The following is a 15,939-nucleotide window of genomic DNA, read 5'->3' on the forward strand; positions in this document are numbered from 1 at the left end:
GATGTTTCTGGACCGATGGTTAAACGGGCTTATTCCCTAAAAAAAGGGCTTCTACCAGACAAAAGAAAGGTTTCTACCAGACGGGCTTCGATCCCTCAAAAAAAAAACAGACGTTTTTTTTTTAAAAAAAAGAGAGGCTTTCCCTTTTGGTCCTAGTGATAAACAACATTTTGAAACACCATGACGTTTTGGATCAATTCTAAAGCTCCTAGCCGGTTAAGATGGTGAGGAAGAGAAGTCCACTCATTGGGTGCCCTCGAATAGATGTTACGGCACTCCACCAGTCTGACGTGGAACGGATACTTATGGGAACAAGCAAAGTCATGACGCAATCATGAAAGTCAGCCAAAACGCACTTGGTAAAGTGGTGGCGCCGAAAATTTGGCCGACTGGTGAGTTAATGCACTTCCCGACAAAATAGCATAGATTGGGTTGTGGGGGACCATCACTTGAAGCAAAATCTATCAGCACTACACAATCTATTCCAAATGGCCAGGGAGGCAAAGAATTTGGACTTTAGCGGGAACCGATTGGCGCCAAAAGATATTGCGCTAAATAATGGAAACACTAGGTCTTTTGCCCTATTTCCCGCTAATTAATGGGCAACTCTCTTTGGATTAATTAATGTATTGTGGCCTTTGGACTCCGGTTAAAAAAAATGTGACGTTGTTAGCGCGGGCACACATTGTCTGACTTAATGTGAACGTGCTTATGTGTACTCTAATTGAACATCCATATGATGCAACTTCTTCCGGTCACCCACACGAACTGGGACACACTACTTTTTCCCCCATGACAATGCATTTTAAAGTTGATGAATTTCTTAGACTCATACATATCAGATATATCTAGGGCGTTAAGGTAATACGCATTAAATAGCAGCGACAGTAAGGACTCTCTCCGTCTCATATCAAGTGACTCAAAATTATCTAAATATGAATGTATCTGTGTCTAAAAGACGTCTAAATACATGTAATAGAAAATCACTTAATATAGACGGAGTGAGTAGTAGGGATGCAAGCGGAGGTTTGCTTATGTCCCACTTCTAGGCCAACAGGGAAGTTTTCCTCAAAATTTGCCTTCAAATTTGATGGTTCGTCTAAACATAGGATCCTACCGAGTAGGTGTGACGATCGACCGAGACGTATGGAGGGTAACTATGTTGACACGTTTGGCCTGGGATTGTTCAAAAATCGTCTTCAATCTCGAAAAAAAAATATCGTCTTAGCTTTGTCTCGTACACAAGCACCTCACATGCCACAGCATACCCACCGCTGCTTGTACTATTTGTCGGCACCATTCAAGCTGACAGAAACAAAACTACGAATCCCACATGGAAATATGCGTCATCTTCACTGTGATCACGATCGCATATACTGAGCATCCCAAGCATTCCTTCTGCTGCCTCGACAATGACAAAACACACACACACACACACATCAAGCACAAGCAACTCCAGTGAAGCCACTGCCTGAGTACTCGATCTGTCAAACGTAAGAGCACGCCAGTGTCCACCCAAAGAGGAGGAGAAGGCGAGGAGGACCAGATTCATTCTGCATCTTTAATAAAATTTCGGCCTCCGGCCCTTCGAGAATCCCACATGGAAATCGGTCCACACAATTTCCATTGGCTCCGGGTCCGGCCGGTTGAGATCGAACAAGCCATCGCCGTCGACGGGGCGCGGCCGGGTACTCCAGATTACGTCGAAACCTTTCCATTTCCATCATATTACATCACCACTTACGCATGCACATATGCATTTCACTGGCCCGATCGCCACACACAACCACCCAACTGACCCAAGCGACACGACCCCATGCCGGCGGCCGGCCAGTGGCCTCGCTCTGTTTTGGCTCAGTACGTTGTTGCAAGGATGTGGTCGCCAGCCCAGCAGCTAGCCCAGTGGTGACTCGATCGGCAAGCATGCAAATATGACACGGAAAGCTAACAATATTGTCGAATCGGACCATGTTAACTCAAGTTTATGGTTCATACTCGTTGCGGCGCATGCCGGTGCGTGCGTGCTTAATTCTTTCTCTTCTTGGTCTAACGCAAGTCCTGTGCTTTAATTTCTTCGCTAGGAAAGGGAGAGTTTGATTCATGATACTACTCGACAAGAGAGTTGCGATCACGCCTCGTGCTAGGGGTGGAGTTTTCTTTTCGCTCGTGCTAGCCTCCTGTAAGGAGTCGCGTGCTTGGCAAATTTGCCGTTACAAATGGCACTTGGCATTTGAGTATATACTTCTTCTTTCTTTTTCCAACTGACGCTTATGAAATCCGTGTGTTCCAAACTTGAATATAAAATGCCGATCAGTCACCATGCATCCCCGTCACCCCGCGCGTTTGGTCGCAGTTCTGAAAGATGTGTGCGCCAACACGACCTCTCTCCTCCGAGCAATGGTCGTCGATGCAAAAATCAAGTTGAAGACGCCGAAAATGAGATGGACAGTGAGCTTCCTCTGTCTCTTCCCCGTAGAAAAAAGAATCTCTGTGACTGGTTTGATTCCAAAGCTTCCCCAGATAGTACAATCTTGGCAAAATTGACCTGTATGTTGAACTAAAATCTCTATTTGATCTATCTGGGTGTGAGGGCGCCTGACCATATATACGTTTATCATCGTGGGTCCCAAATCCGAACTTCTCGCATACAGTCGAGCACGTACCCTGATTCAGTACTATACGTCTTTTTTTAGGAATAGCACTATAGGTATGCAGCAGCATCAGGGCATTCATTCATGGCCAGGAACTGGTAAGACGTAGGCTGCGCTAGGTCCACTGCATCATTGCATGCGAGTGACGTGCATGAGTCCACTTTACGTACGTTACGGCTTTAGGTGCCAAGTCCAAATTTGCAGCATAGTAAGGAAGCAACAGGGTACGCACAAGAATGAATTGACGACAAAAGTTGATTGCCTAGCTAGTCGACGATTGGAGTATCCTTTTACCCAGCTACTAGCAAACGAGCGCTCGCGAACAATGAGTAGTACACGACCAGGTATGTTTTTTCTGTAAAGAAAGGGCTAGCTAGGCTAGCTACTCGCTCTGATCCCGAATGAGTAAATTTCACAGAATCACAGATTTTGAGACAGCCTTCTCACGGAGCACTGGTAGATGCTAATCTGTTTACAGAACCACAACTTTTGTGTCTAATTGTCTCAGTCCACCCAAAACATGGGTTTAACCCCGTTTGACACTATTTCTTACAGGTGGGGCCCGACGCCAGGCATCACATCTTTTTCATGAGACCCCTCGTCTTTTTCTTTTTTTTCCTCATTGCTCTTCTTGAACTGGCCATGGAAATTGACCCAGACGGTGGTGCAGGCGGCGAGGCAGCAGGCGGACCATCCCCGGGCGATGCAGCAGGCCGGCGGGGCGGGCGGCAGGTACGGCGGGGCGAGGCGGGCAGCAGGGCGGCGAGGCGGGCGCGCGGGCGGGCAGCAGGGAAGCACGGCGGGCGGCCGGGCGAGGCAGCAGGCGGCGCACGCCCGGAGACGGTGGGTGGCAGGGAGCAGGCCGTCGGGACGGGCGGCGGTGGGAGCAGGCGTGCGGCGGGCAGCAGGGCGAGGCGGAGTAGCTAATTACTAAAATGTGTCTACATACACGTAATATTTCGATAACAATTTAGGATCGGAGCTAGTAGCTAATTGGCTGGCTCAATCTTGCTAGCATCTAGGAGTAGTGTATTTTATCTTAGTCGCAATCACGCGGTCGATCACGCTTTTGATTTGCCTCGACAAGACTACCGCCAAGTCTGGCCCGAAAAACACGTTACCCACACACACAGACACAAACACTGACGAAACACACCTGGTCGATCCGATCGCACCTGATGCGCTGCAGGTGAGCAACAGCGACGTTCGTAGCTCCATCTGTCCGATCCGGCAAGTCGTCACGTGCTGCATGATCGGTCCCTGATCATTCCTGATCGGTCGGATTGGGAAGATCGATCGATCTGGTCGACGATCGACCGAGCCGCGCTGCAACGGCAATTGGGTTGTTTCCTTCTGGCGTGCAAATTAATTCAATGTTTATCCTTCTGTTTGGTTGATTTTCTTTTGATTTCTACGGTGGCCGTATTGGTTGGGTCCGTGGATGGACAGTACTCGATTGACACGGCTTTTACTGTAACTACTCTAAAGCCGTGCCAATATTTATAATCCAAACCAGTGTCAATATTTATGAAACCGAGTGATATACTCGTGCCCCCGAGCTCGATCGTCTTGGTCACAATGTTGGGGGGGTTAGGTCACCAGGTCCCGCGCGCCCATAAATGAGAGCATGCATCGGGGGGAGAATGATATAACTGCTGTCTCGGTACCCCCATCGACCGCAGAGGCGCAGCTAGCTAGCTAGCTCACAAATCACCGGTCAAGGCCAAATTGACACACACTTGCACGCGAGAAGCGCTAAGCTAGTTTGCTAGCTTCCGCCGGCAGATCGGGCATGGCTTCGAGAGGGGAGGAGGAGGCGGCGTTGGCGGCGCCTCTGCTGCAGGCGCACGGCGGAGAAGAAGAGGGGAAGAGCAGCAGCAGCAGGCAGCGGCGGGTGGCGCGTGATTGGTGGGTGGAGTCGAAGCTGCTGTGGCGGATCGTGGGGCCGGCCATCTTCCAGCGGGTGGCGCTGTACGGGATCAACGTCGTGGCGCAGGCCTTCATCGGCCACATCGGCGACCTCGAGCTCGCCGCCTTCTCCATCGCCTCCACCGTCGTCGCCGGCTTCAACTTCGGATTCCTGGTAACAATAATCAAGCATACTCCTGTATCGCACTATGTACGTACAGTATTAACCAAATCCCAGTATTTGTATGTAACCAAAATCTTGCTCTTTCTGATCCCCAAACCTTCTTTTCGTACTCTTGCTCTTTCTGATCCCCATGACCCCATGGCATGCATTTCTGCTGACCGTGGAGCAAATTGGTGATGAATTCATCCCCTTCCCGTAGATTCGCATGTTGAGAAAAAAAAATAGTACTCCATCGTTCCTTAAAGATTGACTTGGTTGATCGGATCTTATACGCGGACCACCGATTCAATCCGCAAAAGACAAGAGATAAGGAAATTTAAGAATCAGATGGCCGGCCAGCCGGTCTTGCTTAATAATCCGAAAAAGACGCGGGCCGCCGACTTGTATACCGAAACGGAGGTAGTACTTTAATTAGCACACGAATCTCATATGTACCGGAGCATATATGATTGGTCAATTAAATGAACTTTGCGCATGTTTCTGCAAAGAATGGCTCTCAATATTTGCATTTTTAAAACGGAAAGTCGCAGTGCAGTGTCAAAGGTGTATACAATCATTAGGTCTAGCTCGTGTTACTTTGAATAACGTGAGTGAGGTAATAATTTAGATTGCACACACGCTATACTATCTTAATTTCTTATGCGTGCCCGCGTGGGTCATGCGGCGGTCGTCGAGCTGAACTGACGGCCAAGCTCGCCATTTATGATAAGAAGAAGAAGTAGTGAAGAACCCTATCCATTCCACGGTCAGTACTGCATCGATCGTCTTCACCAGTACTGTAGCTGTTTTCAGCAATATAGGCCGTATGTAGAAAAAGGTTACAGAAGAAAAACGACAGCTATGGTGACTTCGTGCATTTGGATCTAGCGCACGTTTTTAAGTGGACTGTATCTGTCTGTCTGCGGACAGACGGCCAGGAGACCTAGTCTAGAAATTTTCTTTTATGCGGCCACGGTTTAGGACTTCAGGAGAGTGCAGGTGCAGCGCTAGTGCCAAATCAAACAATTAGAAAAAGAGCCAATGTTCCTCTTTTACGAGGAATCTTGTCATAATCGAGCACAAGTCGAAACCAATGCTCGCCCGATCACTGAGTTTATTTTCGTCCCCACTTTATCCTGTCACTGACGACGACAGTCCTGCTTAGTTTCAGTAGGATCACCGACGTGCGTGCCTCGCAGAGATTACCACAGTGTGGTCACAGTCCTCAATTATTAATTCAGCCAGTTCGTCACTGCTCACGACATCACGTAGTTAGAGTAGATCATTTTCGTCACAGTCAAATTCTTCAATCTATACAGTAAAAACAAATTTGCACAATCTGTTCATCCCGGTAAATGATCGATCAATTGTTCTGCGGGTTCTTTTGATAGCTGGGAATGGCGAGCGCGCTGGAGACGCTGTGCGGGCAAGCGTTCGGGGCCAAGAAGCACCACATGCTGGGCGTCTACCTGCAGCGGTCATGGGTGGTGCTGCTCATCTTCGCGGCGGCGCTGACGCCGACGTACATCTTCATGGAGGACCTGCTGCTGCTGCTGGGCCAGAGCCCCGAGCTGTCGAAGCTGGCCGGGAAGATGAGCGTGTGGCTGATCCCGCAGCACTTCGCCATGGCGATGCTGCTGCCGCTCACCCGGTTCCTGCAGAGCCAGCTCAAGAACTGGGTCACCGCGGTCACCGCCGGCGTCGCTCTCGCCATCCATGTCGTTGTGACGTACCTTCTCGTGCACCGCTTCGAGCTCGGGTTCGTCGGGGCTGTCGCGGCGGCGGACATGGCGTGGTGGCTCGTCGTGTTGGGGCAGCTGTTTTATGTGGTTGGGGGTGGGTGCCCGCTGTCGTGGAAGGGGTTCTCCATGGAGGCCTTTGCTGACTTCTGGGACTTCATCAAGCTCTCCACTGCCTCTGGTGTCATGCTTTGGTGCGTCCTCCAGTCCATTCCTTGCGCGTTTTTGACTCTTCTAAGAGAGGTGATTGACATTTCTGGTTCCTCTTTGGTTATTCGCAGCTTGGAGAACTGGTACTATAGGGTGCTGGTGTTGCTCACGGGGTACCTGCAGAACGCTGAGATCGCCGTGGATGCGCTCTCCATATGGTAACTAGCTGCAGCACATGAAAGCATTTCCCCTATAAATCAAAATTCAATCTTCATCTCTAAAAGAGCACAATGCTTGATCCAAATGCAGCTTGACGATCAACGGATGGGAGATGATGATCCCTCTAGGTTTCTTGGCAGCTACTGGGTGCGTGCACTTACATTCATCAGTACACGAACCGGACCAGAGTGTCATTTGGTGGGAGTAACTAACAAGCGGCATTTCTGCAGGGTGCGGGTGGCGAACGAGCTCGGCGCGGGCAGTGGCAAGGGCGCACGCTTCTCCATCGTCGTGTCAATCACCACCTCCGTGTTGATCGGCCTCGTCTTCTGGTGCCTCATCCTCGCCTACAACGATCAGATCGCGCTCCTCTTCTCGTCGGGCAAGGCCGTGCTCGCCGCCGTCCACAACCTCTCCATGCTGCTCGCCTTCACCATCCTCCTCAACAGCGTGCAACCTGTCCTTTCAGGCAAGCTTGAACCTGACCTGACATGGTTTTTTTACCCAGCTAGTTCATGACTCCATAGGACTAGAGGTGCTAATATGCTCTGCACTGCATATTGTTGCTGGTTGCAGGCGTGGCTATTGGTTCAGGATGGCAGGCACTGGTCGCCTACGTGAACATCGGATCCTACTACTTGGTTGGAGTACCAATCGGCATCATATTGGGTTGGCCACTGGGCTTCGGAGTTCGGGTACGAATTATTGAAAACCAAAAGATAAAGAGAGCAAACTAAAGTTTGGATCAATCTTGATCTTCTGATTATGTCTAAATTACAGGGAATTTGGTCTGGATTGATTGGTGGAACGGCTGTTCAGACGCTGGTATTGGCCTATCTCACCATGAGATGTGATTGGGATGAAGAGGTGCTTGTTTTTCCTTTTTTGGTCATAAACGGACCGGCAATTTTTTCCTTTTTTTTCCCGTCATCAAGCTGTTTTTCTTTTTTTGGTCATAAACGGACCAGCAGTTTTTCTGAGACAATTGCTTGTGTGGTTGCAGGCAAAGGTAACCAGTGCACGGATGAAAAAATGGGCCAGCACAAAGTGAAGCTAATCAACAATATTTTTGAGGTCGTAGTGGACATTGAAGCCCAGCAGAAAGATCATCAATTCTGGTCAAAACAAAAGAAAATGACCCAAACAAATGAACTGGTGGAATCAGACAGTTCGGAAGAAATTGTGGCCGGTGTTTCACTGGGGAGCTGCAGGCGGCCAGTTTCTGAAGACACCCGCCTGCCTGTCGAGGAAATTCAGTGTCGTCCAAAATTTTGGAGCAACATTATCTGATCCTGCTTGTTTGTAAGCTTGCAACCTGCATTTTGCAAGAAGGTTGTAGCATGTATATACTAAGTGCCGTGTTGGTACGAAGTGTACTTAATGGCTAACTAAGAGCATGATGAAATGCCCATATTTGTCGGTAAGACTGTTATTGAAATTGTTTGTGTCCGAGCGGAAGTGACCGAGTTAGACTGAGTATTGGTAAGTTATTTGCATTAGCATACCAAGTTACTTGGTGCATTTAAGTTGAAGAAAAACAGTTGACTGGTGCATTTTTTATTTATGTTATTTGGACCTGCTGTCAGTGTCGTAACTTAAGTGAGTGAAACTTGATTTTTTGTGATGCAGTGATGCCTAAATAGATTCGTTGTTCATCAGTTTTTCTGTCATTTATACCGGTGCTACTTGCCTATGATTTGCCACGAAGTGTTGTTGGGCCGCTGAACATGTCGAGAGGTCTGAACATATGGACACTGAAGCCCAGCAGAAGGATCATCCGTTCTGGTAAAAACAAAAGAAAATCCAAAATTATCAGAACAAATCAAGTGATGAAATCAAACAGTTCGGAAGAAATTGTGGCCGGTGTTTCAATGGGGAGCTTCTATACAGTCGGATTTGGAATTTTGGATGCATTGCATATCGAGGGTACACAGTACACACACGGTCGATCGAGGCCGAGGACACTTGTGTACAGACCCAAAACTGAGCCCTGTGGCCTGTGCCCCTGTCTATCGTTAATCCAGTAAAGAAAATTTGTTGATTCAGTACACATGGCATAAAATTTGTTGAGGTTCAAATGGTCCATACTCAACCAACATAGTAATCCAAAATACTAGCGTGATCCAACATTTTCCAAAATATACTAGACTCAGCCAACAAAACACTACATTGAGCCTACACGAACCAAATCCTGCCGTGTGAAGGAGAGCAGAATCGGATACAAGTTCTGCCCCCCTGCAGCCCTTCCTCGCCGCACTTCGCTGCTCCCCGCCGCAGCCGCCCAACGAGGCCGCCGCGGGCCACCGCCGCCGACCGCCATGCCCCGCCGCCGTCCGAGAGGGAAGGGAAGGGAGAGATCGGGGGAGGGAGAGTGAGAGGGATGGAGTGAAAAAAAAATGTGAACAGCTTTTCCTTTGGCCCGGTCCGCCGCGCGCTCGGCCGCGGGATGCGCCCGATTTCACCGCATCACGCGAACGCGAATCTGTGGACAATGGCCGCTCGCCCCATGCATGCGAAGCAACCCTAACTACAAACACACCCCCATGTGTCCCCGTCCTCCGCTCCCGCACGCCCCTTTCGTCGAGGTTCGGATCGGCGCAGCGGCCGCTTGCATCGTCGTCCGATCGAGCCAGACAATCGAAGCGACGGGGGAAAGGGGACAGGACGTCGAGGATGCAGCAACAGATGGCGGCGACGGTGGAGGAGCAGATGATGGTGAAGGCGATCAGGGACGAGTGCCCGTGGGAGACCCTCTCCAAGCGCATCCAGGCCGCCGTCGTCTCCAAGGAGGAGTGGCACCGAAGGTACGTCAATTCAAATCCTGGATGACCAGTTAGGTATTCCATGATTCGGGGGCCGCTAGCAATTGAACCCAAATGGGTGGGGATGAGTAGTCTTGCTTCCACGAGTATGCCCATTTGTGCCTAGGTTGCACATTTTTAATTGCCATTGTTCTGTAATGAGACCCCTCCATTTCAAATTGGGCTACATGTCTCTCACTATGTAATGCACGTATCAACTAATACATGGGAAATTGGTGTGAGAATAGCCAAATGATTGGAATAATTTTAAATTAGTGGGGTTGATTTGTAAATAATTATCTCCACACAAAAATAATTTTTAATTAACTGAGGGTTCTGAGAATTGATTGAAAGCTTTACGAATTAGTCACTATGTGAAACTAATGGGATTGACTTATAAGTAATTGGGTTTCCATAATTGATGGAGTCAGGGCGGCAGAGTATACCTCCAGTATTGGTGGGTAATTAAAATGTGATGTATATCATAGAACATTGAAGTGATGTGAGATGTTTGATTCAGCCGATTGGATGTACGGGATGTTTTGGTTTCCGCCATGACTCGTACTTCTAACAGCAGTAGAGATAAAGAGAAGAAGTTGCACCCTATAACTCCCTGTGATCATTTCTAGTGACAACTTGGGCCCTTTTCTTAAATTTCCTTTGACAATGTGCTTCCACTGGCATGTGAATCCCACCTATCTCAGTGATTAGTGGGCTGCCCTTGCCCCAATGGTTGGTGCCTAGAGGGAATCAACATAGGTCTGTGTTGTGCAATGAACTGCTTATGTACCAAGGCTAACCAAGTTACAGAACTTGCAGTTTTTTAATTTTTTGGCAAAATGTGAATCTTTCTTCAGATGCCTGAGGTTCTGCTTCCTTAAAAAAATTTGATGGCAGGATTGTAGATTATTGTGTACGAAAACGATTGCCATGGAATTCTTGTTTTGCTCGCAAAGTATGCAAAGAGGGGGAATATTATGAGGATTTGATGCGCTATCTCCGCAAAAATCTCGCAGTACGTCCTGGATTTTCGCATTGCTTAACTGTTTGCGATCATATACTAGTTTGCTGATATCTTGTTTAGAGCCAGCTTTTTGGTAATTTAACATTTTTTTACACTTTTACCTTGTCATACCTGCAGTTTTGAAACACATTGTTTGGCTGATTTCAAATCGAATATTTTTTGCCAATTATTTTGGAAACTTCTCTTGGGGTTGTTTCCTCTGTCGATAACTCTTGCATTAGTATCATGGTTATCTTTTTCCTTAGTTTGTTCAAGTAATTCGGGATTTGTGGCAATCGCTAGGTTTGAGTGTTTTTCAAAAGCTTTTTCTTTTTCTCTCAACAACCCAGATGCGCATCATTTTGTATCCGAAAGCTTTCACGACTGCTGTTTTAATAATATATTTTGCAGTTATATCCATACCATCTTGCAGACTACATTTGTCGAGTAATGAGGATATCGTCTTTCAGATATTATTGTGACGTCCTTTTTGAAGCTATGAAGAATGGTAACCCACTATGTTAATAGAAATAAAGCATTCTTTGTCATCTCATTCTACCAAATTGTTTCACACTTTTTCTTGCCAACTGACCAGCCATCATGTCCAACAACCTTTGTGCCTGGCATAACTAGTTTCATATCTATGATACAACATGCAATTGTCATTTCTTCACAGATCTACTTGACTGTGAAATTGATGATCATTTCTAAGTATATTTCTTAATTATTAACACTGATGTTGATGAAAATTCTTTGGTTGCTTTATTTTGGAATTGTCGCTTCAAGTTCTATAATATTTGTCCATCGAGGGAAGAGTGTATTTACTGTATTTATCTGCAGCCTCTATTCTGCTACTTTTTGTAATGAAAATATCACATCGAATAACATGGATAGCCGATTTGCGGATGAGAATAACTGAGATAACCAGTAACCATGCACGTGCAAAGCGTCTTCATGACTCTTGGGTCCAGGGATACCTCAAATTGGGCTTAAATAATCATATCTACCCCACCACGTGACAACCATATAACAAAGTAAATATTGTCATCATTGCAGAAGCTGGCTTATTTAGTGTGCTATTTTTTCCTTATTATATGATTCTAACTTGTTGAAAATACTCACAGAGCAACCATATGACAGCATTCCAAACTTCACTGCTGCTGATGCCTTGAGGATTACTGGTGTTGGAAGAAATGAATTTATTGATATTATGAATAAATGCAGATCAAAGGTATTATTGGCATATAGTGTCGTTGCTGTTAAATTATTGACTCTTATGTTGTTCTACCGGGATAGACCGTTAGTTAATCCATGGGAGTATTACTATTATTTCCGGTGATGCAGGATTGGGCTATTTGAATTATCAATAGACCACTATGATTTCATATGTTCAGAAAATTAGTGTTTTATTTCCTCCTGTTCTATAATCCCTTCTTTTCACTTTCTGGCATTTCAGAAGATAATGTGGAAGCTGAACAAATCAATTGCGAAAGAGTTGTTGCCTGCACAACCCGCAGACATAGCGATAGAACCATGGTGGGGGGTTCGGTTTGTCAACTTCACATTGGAAGAGTTCAAGGTTAGATTAATCAGGGGCAAGCGTTCTTCTTAACTGTATGTTCACATTAGTGTGAAGCATGTATAGGTTTTACTTGACTTTGTTTGTCCACATAATATATACAACAATACTTTTTATTTATGGAATTGATTTTGTTAGCTTACTGTAGAAACTTTCAGAAGAAGAGACATCAGCAATAGACAAAATATGTAAGGAGGAAGTCAATTCATATGTTCTATTTGACCCTGAGGTTATAAATGGTCTTTACAAAAGGGGAGGGGTATACTACGATGTACCAGTTTATCCCGATGACCGCTTCAGAGGTATGGACTATGGAATCCTAGCAAGTTGTGTTACTGTTTAAGTATATACTCCCTCCGTTCCTTAAATTAGGGCGTATATTGTTTTCTTTGACCGAGCATTTGACCAAGAATTAGTCTATTAATAAATAACTTTTGTGAAATAAAATTTATATCATTGCATTCATATTCAAAAGTAATTGTTTATGATTATGATTTGTATCACATAAGTTGCACGTCGATGGAGTAATGGTTGGTCAAAGGCTCGGTCAAAGGAAACAATATAGGCCTTAATTTAAGGAACGGAGGTAGGAGTAGTATTTAATTTCTGTTATTAGAGCCCAGCACTAAAATTATTGGAGGTTGGCCACTAATTCATTGGCGCAGTTGCCTCGTGTCAGCTTGTTGTGCTGACTAAGACATTGTCAGGTAGAAGGTTGTGGCATTTAGCACTGGAACTGAATGTGTTGGCAATGTCATTTTATGACCCTAAACTACCCAACATTATGCATGTAAACCTTCTACTAGTATGCTTCGGTTCTAAACTTGTACCACTGATTCAGTTTCAAGACTTGAAGGTTTTGTTTCAAACAAGGATCAGTCCTATGAAGATCCAATTGAAGAGTGAGTAATTTGCCTTCATTAATCTTGTGTGGAATGTGGATCATTCCTTATTCGATTGATGTGCATTGCTAGTTTTGTCTGTTGCTGTTAAAATCACCTTTTATCTTCTTGGCTGCAGGCTACTATATGCTGTATTTGTTGTATCAAGTGAAAATGCCACAGTTGCTGAATTGGCTAAAACTTTACAGGCTGACCTTTATCAACTCCAATCAGCTGCATCATTTGCTTGTAGACTGGGATGGGCAGTAAAGCTTATGGATACAGACTCCGTCCTTAGAGATTCAAGTACAGCTGCATTGCCCATCAACATTCTTGGTGATGATGATGATGGTTCACGTACTAGTATCAACTCAGAAAAGTCTTGTCAAGAATTGCTCAGCAATGATTCCGATGGACCTAGGAAAATCTCTGGAACTGCTTATGTGGGCTTTGTTGTGGATGCCAACGTAACTTCATACTTAATGATGGGTTCTCTATCTCCAGGCTAGATTCCTTGCTACTCCAATTCCTACACTTCTTAAACTTCTAAGCAAAAATCTGCTCAACATCTTTGATCTGGAAGGAGCTATACCCCCATAGATTCTTATTGATGACTGTACAGTTTGTTCTTAAACTGGCATTCTACAGTTATGATGAAATATTTGAGTTAGTAGAGTGTACTGATCTTTCTTCGCTAACCTATTGCAGGGTTAAAGTCTCATGCTGTAACGTTGTATGAAGCTGGAAAACTCGGTTACTCTTGCATTGCTGATCTTTGCAATGATCTAGCTAGCTTAGAAGGAAAGAAGTTTGAGGGTGTGCTCCAGGAATTCGCAAATCATGCTTTTAGCCTTCGATGCTTCCTTGAGTGTTTGCTATCTGGTGGAACTTCACCAACTGAATCTAGTGAAGGAAACTATCAGGTCTGCCATTTGCCAGATGATTTGTCGTCGTCTTTAAGCAAGGAAGGCACCGAGGAGGGTGTTGGTAATGTAATTGAAAATGGCGGAGTCTCACATAAAACTAGAGATCCTGCCGATGATGGCCAAGATGGTGACATATCACAGCAGGAACACACAACGATTGATTCAGATGGATCTCCACATTCAACTACTATATCCGAAAGAAAGGAAAGCATAGTAAACAATGATTTTGATGGCAGCCAGACAGTTACTCAAAAAGACAGTAGCCAGACTACAGAACTGGATGGCTTAGCTGGTAACACCTCTGTGCCAAAGACTAAAAGAAATTACCGAGTTAACATTCTTCGCTGTGAGAGCTTAGCTTCATTGGCCCCATCAACGCTGGAAAGGCTACTTCTCAGGGACTATGACATCGTGGTATCTATGATCCCTCTTCCATATTCTTCAGTTATACCCAGCTCTGCTGGCCCAGTACATTTCGGTCCGCCTTCTTACTCCTCAATGACACCTTGGATGAAGCTTGCATTGTATACCTCCGGGAGTTGTGGCCCAATATCTGCCATTTTCATGAAAGGACAACGTCTGCGGTTGTTGCCTGAACCATTAGCCAGCTGTGAAAAGGCACTGATTTGGTCTTGGGATCACTCTGTGGTGGGTGGACTAGGAGGGATTTTTGAAGGGAACTTGGTAAAGGGAAGTCTTCTGTTGCATTACTTAAACTCGATGACAAAACATTCTGCCGTGATAGTGCAGCCACTGAGCATAAATGATCTCGATGAAACAGGAAACCTCGTAACCATGGATGTCCCATTGCCCCTAAAAGATGTTGATGGGTCAATCGCATCTGTGATAGCTGGCACCGACTTGCCTGAGGAGCAAATGTCAAATTTGACATCATTATTGGAAGACCTATCGTTTAAAGTTGAGCTGAGCACAGTTGGGTACCTTCGTCTAGTAAGGCTTCACAGGCTCAGCGAGTCCTTTGAACTTACAGAGAAAGAAAGTTACGAGTGGATACCTTTGAGCTTGGAATTTGGAATTCCCCTGTTCAATCCAAACCTCTGTGAAAGAATATGTGAAAGGGTTTTTGCATCACATATACTTCAGAAAGATGATATCTCTGAACACTATGAGTCTATGCAGAACGTGAGAAAAAGGCTGCGAGAACTTTGCACCGAGTACCAAGCAACCGGTCCAACAGCAAGGCTACTTAATCAGCGGGGAGGAGGCTCGAAGACTTCACCACGTCAACTCATGAACATTGTCAGTGGAAGATGGAGCCCGTTCCATGATTCATTGACACCTACCAATGGAGGGTCCCCGCATGAACATGTCCGACTGAACCTTGGAAGACGGCAGAAATGCTTTACTGAAGTTCTAAGCTTTGATGGCAGCATCCTCAGGTATTTTACGAAATAACTATGCAACACCACAAACACTTGTGTCATATAATAGTTGATACACTGATTACTCTTGCGATCCTAATTTTGTCATTCTGGATTTCTGATAGGTCGCACGCACTCGCTCCTGTTTATGAGGCTGCTACAAGATCTGTCACTGAAGATCAACCATCACCTTCTGCAGTGAAACTTGAGTCAGAAGATTCAGGTACCAAGGATGTGGTCCTACCAGGAGTCAATCTTATATTTGATGGCGCTGAGCTGCACCCGTTTGACATAAGTGCTTGCCTCCAAGCTCGCCAACCTATCTCGCTAATAGCTGAGGCGTCGGCAGCGTCATTGGCCATGAAATGACAGATCCATGTCGCAAATTTTGTCTACTTCATGTTATGTGCAAAATTGGTTTATTGCATAGGACATTTCTCAGAAGAAGGCAGTTTTTTAAAAGCTTTCTGGGAATATATTGTTATGCCAGGGTAATTTTTCTCTAGGCGACAGTGACATTCAATGCGAGGTGAGCTT

The 15,939-nt window shown here is 45.7% G+C and overlaps 2 protein-coding genes across 14 annotated transcripts; both read left to right on the top strand.

The window, feature by feature from the left end:
* Positions 1–4,193: 4,193 nt before the first annotated feature.
* Positions 4,194–8,424, top strand: LOC100841868 (protein DETOXIFICATION 27). Its single transcript, XM_003574598.4, has 8 exons — positions 4,194–4,734; positions 6,114–6,655; positions 6,743–6,829; positions 6,921–6,977; positions 7,061–7,299; positions 7,407–7,525; positions 7,611–7,697; positions 7,834–8,424. Exons 1-8 carry the CDS (start codon positions 4,444–4,446, stop codon positions 7,879–7,881), a joined length of 1,470 nt encoding a protein of 489 aa, XP_003574646.1. The 5' UTR covers positions 4,194–4,443; the 3' UTR covers positions 7,882–8,424.
* A 577-nt stretch (positions 8,425–9,001) lies between these two features.
* Positions 9,002–15,920, top strand: LOC100842470 (protein FAM91A1). Of its 13 annotated transcripts, none has more exons than XM_010236922.3 (10): positions 9,002–9,634; positions 10,529–10,646; positions 11,046–11,142; positions 11,759–11,865; positions 12,091–12,213; positions 12,362–12,515; positions 13,055–13,115; positions 13,234–13,598; positions 13,803–15,420; positions 15,528–15,920. In XM_010236922.3, the coding sequence occupies exons 1-10, from the start codon at positions 9,504–9,506 to the stop codon at positions 15,769–15,771; spliced, it is 3,018 nt and encodes a 1,005-aa protein (XP_010235224.1). In that variant the 5' UTR covers positions 9,002–9,503; the 3' UTR covers positions 15,772–15,920. The 13 variants fall into 13 exon arrangements, with proteins under 13 accessions (XP_010235224.1, XP_024316301.1, XP_024316303.1 ...); XM_024460533.1 differs by having other exon boundaries at positions 11,068–11,142; XM_024460535.1 differs by lacking the exon at positions 11,046–11,142 and having other exon boundaries at positions 12,372–12,515.
* The last annotated feature ends 19 nt before the right edge of the window (positions 15,921–15,939 follow it).

Source organism: Brachypodium distachyon, chromosome 3, assembly GCF_000005505.3.
Source record: "Brachypodium distachyon strain Bd21 chromosome 3, Brachypodium_distachyon_v3.0, whole genome shotgun sequence".
NCBI classification, from domain to species: Eukaryota; Viridiplantae; Streptophyta; class Magnoliopsida; order Poales; family Poaceae; genus Brachypodium; species Brachypodium distachyon.